This window comes from Anser brachyrhynchus (assembly GCF_964034855.1).
Source record: "Anser brachyrhynchus genome assembly, chromosome: 3".
Classification (NCBI taxonomy): Eukaryota; Metazoa; Chordata; class Aves; order Anseriformes; family Anatidae; genus Anser; species Anser brachyrhynchus.
The window spans coordinates 24,303,956-24,321,912 of NC_137696.1; the positions used below are offsets into that span (position 1 = coordinate 24,303,956).

The 17,957-nt window shown below is 41.0% G+C and overlaps 2 protein-coding genes across 10 annotated transcripts in view; one reads left to right on the forward strand and one right to left on the reverse strand.

The window, feature by feature from the left end:
• Nucleotides 1–6,199, forward strand: part of CENPF (centromere protein F) — a 39,833-nt gene extending 33,634 nt beyond the window's left edge. Inside the window, exons 16-19 of the mRNA XM_080587219.1 lie at nt 389–569; nt 1,269–1,736; nt 2,873–3,063; nt 5,738–6,199. Of these exons, the coding sequence (XP_080443345.1) occupies nt 389–569; nt 1,269–1,736; nt 2,873–3,063; nt 5,738–5,818 (921 nt within the window). The 3' untranslated portion in view covers nt 5,819–6,199. The remainder of the gene's footprint in view (nt 1–388; nt 570–1,268; nt 1,737–2,872; nt 3,064–5,737) is intronic.
• Nucleotides 6,200–6,344: 145 nt separating this feature from the next.
• Nucleotides 6,345–17,957, reverse strand: part of LOC308193049 (spermatogenesis-associated protein 7 homolog) — a 54,591-nt gene continuing 42,978 nt past the window's right edge. For 5 of the 9 annotated variants that reach the window (XM_080587238.1, XM_080587236.1, XM_080587239.1 and 2 more), the window contains one exon: nt 6,345–9,039. In XM_080587238.1, coding sequence (XP_080443364.1) covers nt 8,875–9,039 — 165 coding nt within the window. In that variant the 3' untranslated portion in view covers nt 6,345–8,874. Of the gene's footprint in view, nt 16,723–17,957 lie in introns of all 9 variants that reach the window. The other 4 variants (XM_080587235.1, XM_080587234.1, XM_080587233.1 and 1 more) reach the window with 4 other exon arrangements.

Consider the following 17,957-nt stretch of genomic DNA (forward strand, 5'->3'; position numbering starts at 1 on the left):
CAAAAAGAAGACCAACGAAACTCAAACTAGGAGGAGAGTGCCTTACGGTTCAGAATATTGGTTTGAAATACATTACCTGGCACACAGTGCTTCCTCACGCCGCATCGGTGTGGGGATAACAGGTAGCAAATGGACCGCTGTGTCAGACCCTGTGTTTTTCTGCATAGTTAATCTCATGTATGTATCTGTCTAGAAAAAGGATTTTCCTGTGTTAGGGATAAAAGAGCTTCTGTAATGAGGTTGTACAGAAACAAGCAAACAAATCTACATTACCACCATGGTCTACTACTAATATTGCGTAACAGTTGAGGAGGTTCCATTTGATAGTGGATCGTTTAAACAGAACAATTATGCTTCTGGTATAACAACATTATTTTTTCTTTTGTAGGTTAATAATGCTAACTTTATAGTTCGACTAAGGAAGAAAAATGAACTTGCCGAGAGTAAAGTGCAGCTGTGGATGAAATCCTGTAAGCATATGGAAAAGGAAAAGGAACGGTTGCAGAAACAACTAACAAAATGCGAAGAAATATTAAAGAAGAAAGAGCTAAACATGTCGGAGAAAGAAGGTAACTGAAGCTTTAATGCTTTCCTAGCAATGTGTTAGTTGGCAAAACTTTTTTGTTTCTAGAATGTCCATTTGCATGTGCAGCACTAATACAGAGCACGATTTTTAACTAGTACAAGTACCACCGCAGATATGTCAGACATTTTGAAAATTTAATTCATCTCCTTTCTCTTAAAGTATCAGAAGCAACTATGGATTATGAATATATATTTTATTAAATATTACATTGTTTTGGTCCAAAGTGGCTTAAGGAAAAAGGGAGAAGCATTTATTTTTTTTTAACAAGAGTTTGTGTACAACACTTGTCATTTTTCCCCTAGCTTTCTCCTCTGACTCCTGTTCCCTTGGTTCCTTTAAAGTTCATTGCATGAGATGAACTCTATTGTAAATGATGCTTAAGGAAACTTAGGGCTGCAAAGTCAAGTATTGTGAAGTTACAAAATAACAGAGGAAATATTTGCCTGTGCACTAGTCAAGGATTCTTTTCAAATGTGGCGTGTTTGTTTACTACTTAGCAAGCACACTGTACTGTATAACATTTCACTGATTTTGGTATATCCTGTCACTGACTTTTTGTGGTTGCACAGTTGTAGAGCATGTGTAATTAATTAAAAGATCTGTGATCATTGTATTATAAATTCGTTTACATGCATCCTTATTTTAAGTCAGTTATATGAACAGCAGTACTTTGCTTTGAAAGGTGCTGATGAGAATGCCATTACAGAAGAGATTAAGTTAAAAGTGGAAGAATTACAGGAATCTGTAGAAGAGAAAACCAGAGAGGCAAATGAGAACTTGGAGAAATACTCCTCTCTAATTGTTAAATATTATAAACTAGAGCAAGTAAACGAGATGCTAGAAACACAAGTCATTTTGTTGAGTGGTCAGCTGAAGGAGCCAGTGAGAGATGCTGTCAGCAGTCCTTTGCTGAATTCAGGCAACTTATCAACAGTGAGCAATCAGTCTGATCCAAGAGATGAAGATACTGCTGAGCTTTCAAGTAAAAGGCAGAGATATGAAGACACCTGGAAGGATAATGGAGAACCAAGACCTCCTATGCCAGAGTCTTCATCAAAAGGAAAAAGGAAGGATTCTATCTGTCAAAACTTGCTGTGTCAGGAGAACTCAGACTGTGAGCTGGATGGGCTTCCAGAAGTAGTGAAAAAAGGTATTCACAATTTTTGATAAAGGCAAATGTTCTCTCAGCATGGCAGGTGTTCTCTCTCTCTCCCTCCCTCTCTCTCCCTCTCCCCCCCCCCTTTTTTTTTTGGCTGAATTAGTTTTAATATGGGTAAGTAGGTGACTATGTGAAATGTTTTTGGTGACGGTGATGGAAGCCAGTGGGAGTTGTGCCATTTAATGCCAACTCAGCACTTGTGGAACTGTGCCCTTAGACCGCTTTAATACATTTACATTGGGTTTGTAACTGCCAAGTTGATTGGAGTTAAATGATTCTGGCCGTCACAGTTTTGTAGTTTCTGGTGGCACACCTATTAGACACTAAGCATGTGACATGTGAGCAGCAACAAAGTTTTGCTGGAAGGTGACTTGTTCTAGTCATTTAAAACTATTCTGTGAGCTAATAACAAACTTACAAGAAAATAGATGCGGACTACCTGTGAGGTGCCTCTGTAATAAATGCAGTTGTAATTGTTAGGCAAGCTGCAGAGATACTGAGTTGCCTCAGCTTCAGTGATCACTCCCAGAAGTCAGGAATTCTTAGTTTATACGTTATTTGCATTTTGTCGTCTTATGAGCATCAGTATTTTTCTGGAAATGTACTTGTTCTGAGGACACGTGTGCCAGTTAATGTTTGACTTCTAGGCTAGATGGAGAGATAATAGAGAATCTATAATAATATAGTTCTAAAATAGAGAACCTGTGACAGTATAGTTCTACATGGAGAAAATAGGAAAAAACAAGAATGTTGTATCGTGGCACGGTGTTCTTAATGAATTCTAGTAAAACAATACATGTGTTTTCAGACTGAAATTATTCTCCAGATGATGATGTACCTATGGAAAAAAAAAGACCAAAAACTTCTTTGAAAAACTTTACTACAGAATTACTGTTGTACCTTGCCTGCAGTTTTCAGGGCTTGTATATGGAATTTGGAATACAGAAGATCTATTCAGTAATCTTTTTGATCTTCAGGAGAATAAATTATTTATTTTAATCAGCTGTTTTTATCCCCAGTGGTGGAAAAAAAAAAGGGGGAAAAAAAAAACCAAACAGAAAATCCATTTATTTGAGAAAAAGTGTAATTTATTTAGCTGTATTTAATAGAATCTGTTCATTTTCCAGGGTTTGCTGATATCCCCATCGGAAAGGTTACCCCTTACATTTTACGCAGAACAACCCCAAATCTAGGGACCAATCCTCGTCTGGGTTCCCCCAGTGAGAAATTCCTCTTACCGACACAAGATGTACAGGAAGGATCAGATAATCTCGGTGAGCGCTCTGGTTCGACACCTGGTGGCAGCAAATCACAAAAGGTAATTTTTAAAAAATAATTATCTGTACATGAAGGCCATGGGGAAAGCCTATACGTTCACTAAGTTTATTCATCTTGCCAGGTAAGTTTGAGGATATATCATCATTCTTTAAATTTCTCAGCAGTACAGTGAACTTAAGATCATAAATACTGAATCACTAAAATGTGGTAGAGCTCTTGACCATGCTAGCATCCTGCAAATCATTCCTGTGATGTAGCTTGTGACTTCATTGGGAAATCCGTTGGGAAATGTAAATGAAATACACATACATTTTCAGTTTCTTCTGATGGATATTAAAGACCAGATACTCATTTTACTGTAATTGCATAGGTTTCAGAAAAAAATAATCAGCAAAAGAACCGTTGGGAGTCAGAGCTGAGGATTATATTTTTCTGCTAACAGCTTCTCTTGAAATTCCTCATTCTGAATGCTATAAAATAACTACAGATGTTTGAGTGGCTGTTAGACATGTAAATAGGGAACATTTACATAATAAAGGAGCTAAATTTAATGTTAGTGATTACCAGATTTTGAGGTTACCAAAATAAATACAACTGAGTTAAGTTTTGAAGGATGATTTTATTAAAAAAAAAAAAAAAATGTAGTAAATGAAGTTTACATTAAGCTTGAAGTGTTTTCGGTAACATGACACACTACTGCATGTTTCACAGTACATCAGAATAAGACATTCTTTCTAAGCCAATGAAAATGCTTTGCAGATTATTGAAAATGTTCCAGCTTCAGAACAGAAATAAACCTTTGTTGTCTGGTATCTTTTCCAAAGTTGTTAACCGCACTATCTTAAAGCTGAGCAATGAGAATTTGAGAAGTTACTATCTATCCATATTTCTTTACCTGACAGCTGCATAGAAGTATGCCAGTAGATACAAATCCTTCCAATGTGCCATGTTACACAAAAATATTTTCTTGGCAATCAGAGGAGTCTACCACACAGCTAAATAAGAAAAATACGAAGTCATAAAGGATAAATACAATTTATGTTTTTTTGTTTGTTTTTTTTTAAATTGAATTATTTTTTGTTAGCACATTAAGCATGTTGGCAAGATACCAAAAAAAAGTAAAAGCAAAAGCCACATAGACGGGGCTTTGAGCAACCCGATCTAGTGAAAGATGTTCTTGCCCACGGCAGGGGAGTTGGACTAGATGATCTTTAAGGTTCCTTCCAACCCAAACCATTCTATGATTACATACATTAGCGGATGTATAGGTATTGAGGCCAGAAAGCATCATTAGTATGACCAGTCAGATCAGAGCCGTAATTTGTTTTGAGCTGTAGCATTAGGAGATCCATATGCTAAAGTGAGAGTGGATCCACTGCATGCGTGCATGTTGTTTCAGGGTGAATTACGCTGCTTGTCAAAACGTGCTGCTTCTCACAGACACTGCCTGGAGGTCTGTGGTTTATTAGTCCTCTAAGTGATGCCAATAAGTTTTATTTACACTCATTTATATGTGTTTTCCTATAACTTTAGAAACAAATGGAGCATGTTTGTTGAGGGGGAAAAAAAAACACACACAAAACCAAAACAACTCAGTAGTGTAAAAAGAAAGGAAACCTTGACTTGAGGAAGTTACAGAGTAATCACCTGCTAGCAGAGCGTAAGCTTGGTGGAGGCTCTCACTGACCGTAGTCAAGGCTACAGCAAGTTAGAAGTAATCAGTAATAAATGGGTTTTAATTTAACTGGGGGAGTTATTCCCAAACAGTCTTCCTTTTTGCCTAAGTGTGTGTTTCTCTGGCTCTAAGGACAAGCAACTCCTGATTTTTAACTACGTTGGAGAAATTAAGGTTTCAGGATTTGTTTTTTTCCCACAAGTATAAATACACAGAATCACCAGTTCCTGGAATTTGTGTCCAACTTCTCTCTTGGACACTGCTGGATATATGGGTTGGTTTTACTTCAAATCCGTGTACATCTGGGAATTTCTGGAGGAATTGTTCAGAGTATTGTTTCATCATTTGTGGAAACCATCAAAATGTGTTGCTTCATGCTTTATATTAATACAGTAAATATTGTGTCTTATTTTAAAGTGAAATAAGCTTTGTGAAATAAGCTCTTCTCTGACAGGTACTTACATATATTTCATTTCAGACACCCAGATTCAAACTGTTGCAAACTTCTCAAGGTGTTTAAAATGTGTCCTCTGTCATTTTTATACACATTTATTCACTTTTGTATGTAAACTTAATGTAGAATTTGAGTGCTTTGCACATCAGCTAAACGTGAAAGCAGTGGTTTCTGCTCAAATGTCAGTAAAAATGTGAGAACTGTTTTATGTTTGCAGAATATGTGCAGGAAAAATGAAATACAGATCTCTGCAATACCTGGTACCTTCATAAACACACTAAGGGTACTGTCTGTTCCCTGGTTAAGCTTTGTTTCTGCTCCTAGCAAATCGCTTGCCAGCTGTGTAGGAGATACTCCATCTTACCCATCAGCAAAACAAGTGATGTTAAGTCTCACTGCATTGTATATTCAAGTGAGAAATGTCTTCAGAATATTTTGTGTTGTTGTTATTGTGCATATACGCTCTTTTTTTTTTTTTTTCAAATTCCCAATAGTTAGTTTTTTGCAATGAGCCTTTTGACTTACTGCAGAAAGTTACCAGTTTACCATTACAAGTAAAACAGAACATTTATGTTTGTGTTGCAGGTAAACGGTGAACAGCACTCCCAAGCAGGGACAGCCCTTCCAGCACTGAAATCTACTTCAAGGTCACCACTTTGCCCATAGAAGCAATCCACAAACACTGTGTCTGACAATACTAGGGAGACTCATATGATTCACAAAGCCAAAAATTCCCTAAATGAACAATCGCTACCCAAGCAAGATGAAAAACAAAATTGTAAGGTGCTGTAAATCTCTGTCAATTTAATTACAATGCAGAACAACTGATGATGAAAACCCAGTTTGTCAAATGAATACCGGAACTATATGGAGGGCACCATTTTCTCTTATCAAGTGGTTAACAATCTTCAGATCTTGTTCTTGTATATTTACTAATACCAAGTCACTAAAAGTTGTGGAACGATAGTGAAGGAACAGATCCTCTTTGAATTTTCTGTAAAGAATTCTGCATAAACCTGTTATAAAATTAAACCTTTAAGCTAAAAAGGGGACTACACGTTGCCTTGTAGATCATTGTTGCCATTTGTTCCGTGTACAGAATGATTTGCAAATGGAAATTAAACTCACCCGAGCATCTCTAAAACTATTAGGTTCCAGGAAAAATGAGGCAAACGCTATTAGAGGTTTCAAAATGAGGTACTGACTTCGTTTGTAACTGCAAAACATGTATAACCAGACAGAGGCTGGAGTGCACAGGTTCAGTGCACTGTGTTCTTGGTACCCCTTCTTCCAGGTGGAATAACATTGTGCAGGGAGGAGCCCTGCTCCAAACAAATCAATTTTCCCTGAAATTAAGTATCTGCCAGTCCATCTCTTTGTACTCTCCACTATCCTCTGGCTTTGGCTGTAGCTGAAGATGTTACAACGATAATCTTCACCTCTGCAAAACGGCCCTTGGCCTGCCAGCAGTCCCCAGCAAGCTGGGGTGGGAACCATGTACCCGGCCACAAAGGACGCTGTGACAACAAGCAGTGCTCCTTCTACAAGCAGTGGCTGCCTGCTGATTCTCTGCAGGAAGTCACCCTTTACCCTTAAAATCCTTGGCCTCAAATGTGTTATTTTATATGAAAACGATTGCAGATAGCTGACTTGTAATTGATGTAACAGGAGTGGATGTGTTGGAGAGATGGTCAGGTGTCAAGAAATAGTTGCATGTAAAGCCTTGAGTTGGCCCCTTTTCATTTGAGAAAAATCCTATTTTAGATCCTAAAAGAAGGTAGGGATAACAATAATTTAGCTGGAAATACCATCTAAAATTCTGGTATCATCAATGTAAGAAAATAAATTTGTCTAGTTTATGACTGTGCACTTGAATTTACGATGATTCATTACAAATAAGCTCACCACAGCAAGCTTGTGCTTGTTGATTTCAGAGATCTAATTGGGCTTGCTCAGTAGCTCAGAGTAATTCTGCACAGGAGAAGAGGGTTACATCAACTAAATCAGTCATTATCCAACAGAAGAGAAATTACTTTTCCAATAATTCATCTTGCTTATGCTTGCCTACCCAAATATTAGGAAAACCAAGCTGCTCTACATGAGCAATAGTCCTCTGAGACTTCAAGTTGTGCAGCAGAGAGACCTTCTCATGTTGTTCCTTCATCAGAAAGGTGTCATTTCTTCTTTCAGCATAGGTGGGTAATAGCGTTTTCTACTCCTTGAAAGAGGTTTCTTAATTTGAAGTAAAATATTTTTGTTCCAAGTTGAACTTCGAAGTATAACAAGTCCTTCCCTAATGATACAAGGTAAGGTTCTGCTCCAAGCTGTGTTAGTGTTCCACTCGGTGTTCTTCTCTTACAAATACGTACAAACCAGCTTTCTGCCTTGCTGGCAGCATTGTCTGCTAGAATACTGTTTATGAGAACAAACTGATTTTCTCATCAGCCTAACTGAAAGATCTTTAAAGAAATTCAACATTTGTCTCAAATGAGCCTAACGGTAACACAGACCAAAATATTCCATATAGTTAAAAGGAACAAAAACTTCAAGTTATCCTTCAGTAACTAGATACACCTACAGCTGGCATCAGATCAGTAGATCTTGTGGCTTTTTCTTAAGCTTCTTCACTTGTTTGTGAACCCAGATATTAGGTAATCAAAACAATCCTTGTGGCACTATGCCTAGAGGCATCTTCAAGGGAGCCTGAAAGAGGCCCAGCTTAACGCATTTTGATTGCCTCAGCGTCTGCTCGTAACAGTTCAATTATTTCAGATAAAGCTTTGTATATTCAAATTGTTTAGGGATTGTGCAAAGAATTGTAGCATTTTTTTTAAATAACTCTCATTGCAAAGCAGATCTTGAGGTAGAAGCATGAGTAGGAGAATGCATTGGTAACAGACAATAGAAAAAAAAACACTGGAGTGTTTTATTTATCCCAATCTTTTTCTATTTTCATCTGATGCCTTGAAAAGTGTCCCACTTGGAGCAGAGTGTGGAAAAAGCATCTATGTTTAGAAAGCTGTCTAATCTTAACCAGAAAAGTTTAAACAACTAAGTTATAATGAAGTAAATATCACTAAAGAAAGGATTGGGGCTTTTGTAATTACATATTTTCCTATTTGGCCATGTTTGTATTTTATGAGCCTGTAGATTCTTGTAAATGTGAACCTTACATTTTGAAAGATCACGATGTTTGTTCTCAGTTACTGGTATGTACTGTAGTACTAGCTAATCTTCGGTTTTTGCATATGAGCTAATAAAGGTTAAGATTTTTAAGAGAAAGTACTTAGATTAATACCTAAATCACTTGAAAATGGGACTTACTATTCTACATGCTATAGTAAGCCAGTGAGACTTCAGGTCACAATTCATGTAAGGTTTTGAACGCTGTACCTAACACTTAATTTCCAACTTATTTGTAAATCAAGTGTGTGGTAGGAACAAATCAAAATGCCTCATCAGGTTTCCTAGGAAGAGGATTGCACAGGAAGTGTTGGTGTCAGCTGTCAGTAACTAAAGGGCACTTGCATCTGGCTTTCTATTTGAATTGTGAAAGTCCCGGTAAAAATGCCCTCCTTGGTGCTCTGGCATTGTTCTCAGCACGGTAACCTGACTGTGCTACGTCACAGGCAGATGCATTAGCTGGGTCTCTTCCTCATTTTCCTGTTTGCCCAAGGTTTACATTGTATTTGGTGTTTATCTCAACTACCTGGATGCCCTAACTAATTTCGAACGCTGTCTGAAACACCAAAAGCTGGAGGCTGAAGGCCTGCTGCCGGAATGCCGCTGTCCTTTCGCTGTGTGTGGTCGCAGCTGACGGACGGGCCTGGCTGATCTGTGATGTTCAGCTCTCTCTTCAGGCTCTCAACTATTCCTCTCCGCTTTACCTGGTTAATGAAAGAAAACCATTAAAGGAGATGGCAGGACCAAATGCCATTGACTGAGCACAGGCTCGTGCTGCTTTCTGAAGTACCGGCTTCCTTCCCTCCTAAAACCTGAAGGCAACGACAGAGGGAAGCACAACGTACATCTAGCGGGGATTGTCTTTGCACTGTAAGTTGCAGACGACTTCCTTTTAGACAGGGAAATGCAGCTGAAAGATGTAACCCCTCTGTACAGCATGGAAAGTAGCGTCGCACCGTAGGCCAGGTGCCACCTCTTTTTGGTGAGAACACCCCCAATCTGTCCGAGAACTGGTTTCAACTGCTGGTCCTTGTTCCTGCTGTTGGAGATCTCAGCTAACCCTTAAAATGATTCCCCTTCCTTGTGCTTTTGCCACCTTATCCTAAATAGCCACAAATTATAATAAGGCTGCCAGCAATTTTCTGAAAAACAAACAAACAACACCAACAGTAATTCAAAACAGCTGTTTGAGCTTCTTGGAAGATGTTGACAATTGAACACGCGGTAGACTACTGTGAAAGTTGGCCGGCAGTACTCAAAGGCAATGTGGGTTTGCTTAAAATACAGACCGGTACCTAAATGAATCCAGTAACGGGACAGGTACCTCGATCGTGGCTGTGTGCGCGCATATTTGCAGACATGTATGTGCACAGCCAAACGCTTATTTCAGTGTAAAATCAGAACTTACATGGAACTTAGAAAAACAGGACTGAGCTATAGAGTAGCTAAAGATTTAGCTTGCATTATTTGTCTCCCTTGAAGCTTTTTTAACAGCAGACAGATCGTGTACTCTTCACACTTCAGCTATTAAGATACTTAGGTGAATGCAGTGATGATTGATGGCTGCACGGAAAGATCAGCAGCTTTCAGTGTTTTGCTTTTCTACCACCACGTCTCATAAATGAAATAGATGAAAGCTGAGTGAGAATGTGCTCCTAGCACTGGGTGGTGTTTCAGAATCCCTTCATCAGGAGGCCTGCTGGCTGCCATAGGAAATGCAGTGCGAATGCCGCTGATTCTGTGAAGGAAAATGAGCTTTTTTGTGAAGTCTGTACCCACATCTGATTACTGCTGTCAGAGGCAAAACAGAAGAGTGGGAAATTACTAATTTTGTCTGGGGAATGCTCCAAGATCATCTGGTCCAACCATCCCCCTACCACCAGTATCACCCGCTAAACCATGTCCCTAAGCACCACGTCCAACCTCTCCTTGAACACCCCCGGGGACGGTGACTCCACCACCTCCCTGGGCAACCCCTTCCAATGCCTGACTGCTCTTTCTGAGAAGAAATGTCTCCTCATTTCCAACCTGAACCTCCCCTGGCACAACCTGAGGCCACTCCCTCTACTCCTATCAGTAGTTACCTGTGAGAAGAGGCCGACCCCCAGCTCCCCACAACTTTCTTTCAGGTAGCTGTAGAGAGCATCATCCTCTTAAACATAGATAAGTTCATGGGTAGAATTGACACCGTTTGGCTACAGCTCTGAGGTAAAGGAGGGAGATCTAAAGTCTTGCCTTCGCTCTAATGTTGACATTTTGAAAACACGGTCAGCCTAACCGGCTGCAGGACTGGCAGTGAAATAGCCACATTCCCCTCCACAGGAGCTGTAAGGGTAAAGGGCTGTACAGTGCTTTGAGGGGCTCTAGCAAAGGGTGCTGTGGACAGAGCAAACTCTAATGAAGATTTCTTCCCCGCTTGTTTCTTATGTCTTCACTAGCTGAAGAAATTTGTGCATACAGTCATTTTAAAGGCAAGTCTCTCATTTTCAGCCAACACAGTTGCTATTTCTGCGTTGCTGCCAAGGGTACATGGTGACAATGTTGATGGGAATGTAAGAGATTGCTGGCTTGCTCTAGCAGGCAGGAGGATTCCACAGACCTGCACAGTCCCTGTGGCACACTGGAGATACTTCTATAAATGCAATAATGCATCTATGATTATTCTTCTCCTCACCTCTCAATTAACCAGTACTGCACATATTGTTCCCTGTCAAATATCTTATTTTGTCAGATGCCAGAGAGCAGTGTTGTTCTCTTTTCAAATTGCTGGTTTGATTTCTGGCAGTACTTGATTGCTTTAAAATGTGCTTTCTACATCCATTTTCCTCGGTACTTAATTAAGAGCAGAAAAAGACTGAAATGATTTTTCAGTTAAGTAGGTGTTTCACTTTTGTTGCCACTACCCCATTCATTTATTTCCTTTAGCTCACTAAAGCAGTCTCAGAGATGTTATCTTTCCTTTGCAAGAAATTCGGCACTCTGGATTTACCTCTCTGCAGCTAAATCCCCTGCAAAATGCATCCAGTGGTGGGACGAAGCACAGAGGCAAGGCTGCGGTAGAGGTGGTGAAAAGCTGCCTAATACCAAACCAAAGCTGCAGTCCGTTGCAGGGAAGCAAAGCACAGCCGGTCATTCGAGAAGGCTGTTCTGTGGGCCATGGCAAGAAGCCGTGCGCCTGAAACGCTGCTGCACAAGCAGAGCACGAGCGGTGAGTTAGCCAGGAGTCACGGCGTGCTGCGGGAACGTTCCTGGAACTTAGCAGTGAAGAGCCTCGTCTGAACATCACAAATGCAGTTTCCATCTCTGCTGTTCACCAGCTGATGCTAGAGGCAAGCGCTGCCTTACAAAATTCCAACTCTTACAGTGTTAGCAGTGCTTCAGCAACACTGGGGTACTTCTGTGGCTGTACAGAAATGTCTTCGGGCTTCTGTAGTGCAGGTAACTCCTCGGAAGCTCTCACGTTTATCCCATTCCCTTGGTGTGAGCTGTTCTGTCCTAAATGCCCATGGGGTGCTAAGGGCCGGCATGCAGTAAGGTACCATGCAGCAGTAAATCCACAAAACACGTTAGGTAGCATCAAATACGCCTTTCCTTTGTATGACTACTGCAGAACATTGCTACTACAGCGTAGCCAGGGACTCCCCATATTCTAAGGTAAGGCCTCGCATGTGCACAGGTTCCTCAGAGGTAAGGCACTGCCTTGAAGTTCCAGTGAAATTAATTCATTGGAGCAAAACAAGGGGTGGGGTTTTTGCATGTTTTGCTGTGCCCCCATGTCGTTTATCTATGTCAGCCTTCAAAGAGCCAAGAGTGAGCCAAATACATCAATGACCAAGTACAACCATCACGGGAGAAGGGAAAACAGAGGAAGTGATGAAATATGTGGTCTGCAGTTTGGGTTGCAGCCAGTTAGGTGGACTTTTTGACTGCTTACTGTTTTGGAAAAATACGAGAGTAGATTCTGAATGGCAGATGACTGCAAAATGGACTGATAGTGCTCAGGCAGTGCAGACTGACTTGCTCAAGACTGAGAAATTATTAATATTTAATATAGTCAGAATGAATCACGAGAAAAATGGTTTATAGGTTAACCAATTAAGAGTGCTAGAACATCCCCAAGGAATTCTGCTGTAATAAGAGAGAGTAACCATGAAAGCCCTGTCATCTCTTCTCTTTTTTGTTCCGTGGAAGGTGACCTGGGGGTATTCGTGGCACAAAAGAGAGTTCAGAAACTGTCATGTAGAAGGCAAAAAGGATGGGTAGAATTAGAATCACTGAATCATTCAGGTTGGAAGAGACATCTAAGATCATCCAGTCCAACCTTTAACCTAGTACTGACAAGTCCACCACTAAACCATGCTATAAGTTCTACATCTACACGGTTCCTGAATACCTCCAGGGATGATGACTCAGCAGATTCTGAGGAATTTATTGGGAAAAGCTTAAGGCCTGAGCTCAGTTTGAAGGTCCTTATACTGGGCTTTGACTCTTTAGCAGAAAATTAATTCGTCTTGTTGAAACATACTAAGCACAATGGATAATCCACTCTTATTGAGCAAAAAGCACGTAATAGCCAGTGCTTCAAACCTGACTCACTCTTCTAGCTCAGCACAGTGGTGTAAGGAGATACGGAGCAATCCCATGTGTCTGTGATAGGGATTGAATGGATCACAGTCTTTGTGCACGTGAATCCAATGTGCACATCTTTTCTTAAACTAACAGATGATATTTGCAGTCTTCAATGCCAAGGGATTTGTTTCTCTTTTGAGAGGTTTGTGGCCTTGATAGACGTTTAGAAATGCCCAAGAGCAGTGAAAAGAACAACTTTAACACCTCCTCCATGACTTTAAAGCAATTTTTAGCATAATTTCTGAGATAATGTACGTGCTATTAAAAAACCTATCTGGAAGACCACTCTTTGTAGATAGTAAAAGGTAATTTTATATCTTGTGCTCTGTTTTGCTGAACAGACTGCTAAAGAGAAGCTTCAACAAAAGAGAAAAATCTGTATGGTGGCCAGGGCTGGAAGGCTGAGGACTGAGAGCTTGTGGCCAGACCTGCACAGTGCTGAGCCAGCAGAATTTGATCCAGTGTTTTAACTATGTACATATCACTTTTTCCTCTTTTCCACTCTAATCTAATTCTGAAGCTTGCTGACCTACAACTAAAGCATGATCTTAGAGAACAGGTTGGCTTGGTTTCAGTGGCAAAAATAATCAAAGCTGTCAGCTATGCAGGTGTGAAGAGTCCAGCGTGCATGTGTCCTGCACATGAAGGTTGTGAGGTGGACCAAGTTTGATGATGGTCATATTCTTCTACATATACTTTCTACATATTTTCCAATTGTCTCCATATGCAGAAACCCTGATTTATGTAGACGGGTACCTGCATACTTGAAGCCGTCAGTGTTTGCCACTGCACACACACAAATGGACGTGCGTATGAAACGGGAAGAACCTATCAGCATACCCAGCTATGTGGTATGTCCTGCCAGGGCAGGCAGTGAAATGAATGCGTCCAGTTAAAACTTCAGAAGAAATTTAAGAAATTGAAATGAAACTATTCCCACTGGAATTTCTAAAATTATTACCCAGGCCACCTCGCCAAAGTACAAGATTCCTGCTCTAGGTGCCATGCCGAAATGAACCTGTTTCACAGGGCAGTTCCCCCTCTGCCTGTGATGGGGTCAGTATTGGTTCAGAGGGAAGTTTCTGCATACCAGACCACTGACATAATCTGTTGTGAGAAGAATAAACGTGGGACCTGTGCTCATCGCAGAGCAGTCATTTTCATTTTTACTGGTTTGCATTTAAAACTTTCCCATGTGCGGCATCTAATTATGGTATACAAAAATCTGTATTTACATGGTAACAGTGCACAGTGCTGAAAGTGACTGTTGGTAAATTGCTTATTCACTTTGATGATTAAGCCAGTAATTATTGCATTAGCATCCTAAACCACACTTGTCTGCCAATACCTCTCCTTCTAAGGCAATCCCATGAGACCTGATGGGCTAAGTAGAGTGGGTACGGCACTTGAAGAAGGGAAGGGCAAGGAACATGTAGGAGGTTGGGCCAGTGGTTGCTTTCTGCCGTGTCTGCTTCAGTGTGACTTAGGGTAGTGATGGGACATGGCACAGCAAAAGAGATTTTCTTGCATAAGAAATGTAAAAATAGACCTTTCCACTGCTGGCTATCAAAGACCCTATATGACACATCCCACCAGTTCTTATCACTGAGGCTGTACTCGCTCAGTAATCAAAGCAAATCATTTTCTTTGGTCAAGGAAGGAAGGCCCCTCAGCTTCTACACAACTATGGCATTCAGCTGCCTATGTCTTGTTGTGTTCCTGTCTTAAAATGTTTGGTAATGCTGCTGGATGCCATTGAACAGCTGTCTTCCACCTCCTCTCCTGAGGTAAACCTGATGTCTTCACATTGTGTTTCTGGGGGGACTGAACATTTTATGATCCTCCTAAAAGCAAAGTATCAGCTGTTACTTCTTCGGGAGCTTTTGGATTTATATGATAAAATTCCAGGAAATAAGTTACTTGGAATAGTTTTGCTTGGTGGAAGACAGGCTGGCACCAGAGCCCCCACCCCCTGCAGGTGCTGTGTTAGTTTCCCATCAGTTCCCTGAAATGATGCACTTACAGACCCATTTCAGTGGCTATTTCAAACCCAGGAGTGACATTTTTTCTAGTCTCCTGGATTCTAAGAACAGCTCTTTTACCTGTACCTCCCAGCAAGAATCAGTATTCTTTTCTTTTTAAGAAAATATTTGTCACGGAATTGATGGCTTCTTGAATTGTAACTGAGTATGGATCAGATTTTGAGACCCTTGCACTGCAGTTGAATGTCATCCTCGCACTCGTACAGGTAGGTATAAAAGTGCCTAATGTTGGTTTTGACGCAGTGGCTAGGTAAAAATCTCATAAGCTTTCCTGAGTAGACATCACTTCATTAGTAATTAATTAGGAAATAGGGGAACCTTTCCCTTCTGTAAAAATGTTAGAGAAACTCTCCAGTTTCGTAGTAAGTATTGTAGAAGAAAATGTAGTTCTGAGCCATAAAGGAGTAAGTTTGAACCTGGGAAGCTGAAAACCACCTGAGCAGACCACAGAATGCAGAGGTGGTAAAACAGCATGAACAGCAGAAATGAGTCTTGGATGGGAGGAGCGGTGCATGCTTTCTCCTGGGCACGCAGTTTGAAACAGCATGTCCTAAAGGAAAGGAAATTGCTCCTTAGACATGCCTTGATGAACCAGGTTGAAAGTTGTCTTGGGCTGGGTCCAGTGAAAGAGCTGCCCTCTGTGCCCCCACTTCACACCAAGAACTGTACCATGTAGGTACCTAGAGAATAGCAGTGGCGAAGGCGAAATGCTAAACAGCGTTTAAAAAAGGCTCTTGTCTTTCAAGGCACTGCCCTTACCTCCCTTTATGTGTTTCCTCTACTCTTTCTTCACTCTGTCCTTCCTCACCATGCAGCTACTGTCTGTCTTTTCTAACAGAATTAGGCCATTGGTCGCGTCTTTCTCCTCAGTCCCCATGTAACAACCTCTTCAGCGTGTGACCTTCTTCCTGAAGGACAGGTGGCGCTACTCTCTTTTTCTGGAGAAGAAGCCACAGGTACAACAGCCTGTAAGCGGTGGGGATGGCTTGGCTGGTACATGGCCAAGCACAAAGCAAATGGAAGAGGCACGGAGTCAGGCAATACAGCCAGAGGGGTTTAAGCAGCCTCGTGATGCATGAACTAGCAGCAGGCTGGAGTGGAGGTTGTTTTAGGGAACGGTCTCCGACACTAGGCTAGAGTAAGTGGCAGCAGGAACATGCAGAGGAGTGTTGGTTTTAGACAGCAAGTACCCAAATAACAAGTTGGCAGACATCCAGCATGGGCGAAAAAAGCACTGCAAAGGCCTTGACAAATGTTTCTGTCGTCCTATTTTGTCTGCCTGGTCCAGAAAACGTAGATAGTGAATGAAAAAAGGGTTTGGTTTGAAGACAACAAACGACAAGAGAACAATGTATTTTTGTAGGACAGAAAGTCCCCCCACTTTGTAATTCCTCTCCATCCACTGGCCAATCCACTTGTAAAAGTCTCAAAGCAATTTAGCTTCCATTACTTTCCTTGTGGGAACTGTGCCCACGAGCTTCTCCTGGTGTTAGTTGTCCATACACGTCTCATTTAGCCTTTCCGAAGAACCTTTCTTCCTTCTGTGCATGCTACATCCTTCTCACAGATAGCGGCAGTTTGGGTCTTTTTCCTTTCATCATTATGTGACTAAACATGTTAATTTGTGTTTTAAAAAAAAGTCATTTAAGCCTGTTTTATGCCAGTTAGTTTTATTCCTCTTTTCTGAGTTTCTTCAAAGTCTTCAGCCACTATTTTCTGAGAAGAAAATATCAGGTTTAAACTCTGCCCAAATGCAGAGCAACACAAGATATCACACACTGCAATGGGACGTAGTTAAAATCCACTACTGTTTGCAAACTCATCCTTGCGGAAGGAATCGAGTACCTTCAATTGCCTATTAAAGGCTTCTCAGCTCTCTCTGTAAGGCACTCAGAGTCTTGCAGGCACTGGCCTTAGAAATAAGCTCTGCATCCCCTAGGCAGATGGAGATTATGTATCTTCTCAAACTGAGGTGCTGATGCTGATTTTTCCCCCCACAAAACAGCCCTAAAATTCACTAAATTTCAGCTTAGAATATTCCTCAAACACTTTTGCTACCTACTGACTGTCAGTCAGACCAGCATCTAAACAGATACCAAAACACTGTTTATCTCCTAATCACAGCACTTTGAAAAACAAAATAACCTTCTGAGTTCTAATTATTTTATAATCTCTTTGATTGCTATTTATTTATCGTGCAAAGCATATGCGTAACTCCCACATGCCTATTGCTGAAGAAAGTACAATGCTAACAGGCAGTGGTGCAAATTCACAGAAACAAATAAGCAAGGGTAACACATTTAAGTGCTGCACTGCATCGATTTCTCAGAAACGCTCCCACCTGAATCTGCTGCAGCAATGCGAGCTTTAGAAGGCAAACTCCATGCCCCTGACCATGAGTTCCTCTTGATCATCAGACCAAATGAAACACCTTGTATCAAGGCCTTTAAAGTCAGATCCAGAGAAGGACTCAAACACCAAATCCCTTTTGAGGCTGGAACTAGCAGCCTCACACCCTGCAGGACATGGGAGAAGCGTGGGATGAAAGAGGTCCAAAACCCAAACCTCGCGTGCTGAGCAGGGATCTTCTGGCAAAGAGGCAGGCAATGCGAGTGGAAGGACGTGACTAAACTCTTGCACCCTCTGTGGAGCTCAGAGTTCTGCTCCAGGCTCTTGGGAATGTCTTTTTTTTTTTTTTTTTTTTTCAATATAGAGACTGCAAAGACCGAAGAATTTACATTTTACAGTCATGGGGTGGAGAAAAATCTAGTGCCTTTTAAATGAGTGCTGCAGCCATAACATGGAGTGCTAGTGTCTCCCTTTTTGCTCCTATTACCTCGCACAGAAAAAAAAAAAATAAAAAATTTCAAAACCTGAAAAGTGAAATGCCCAGTTGGTGCATTTGCTCATGAGGTGTGGTGTTGGATTTGGGCCTCCCCAGTCTGTGGAAG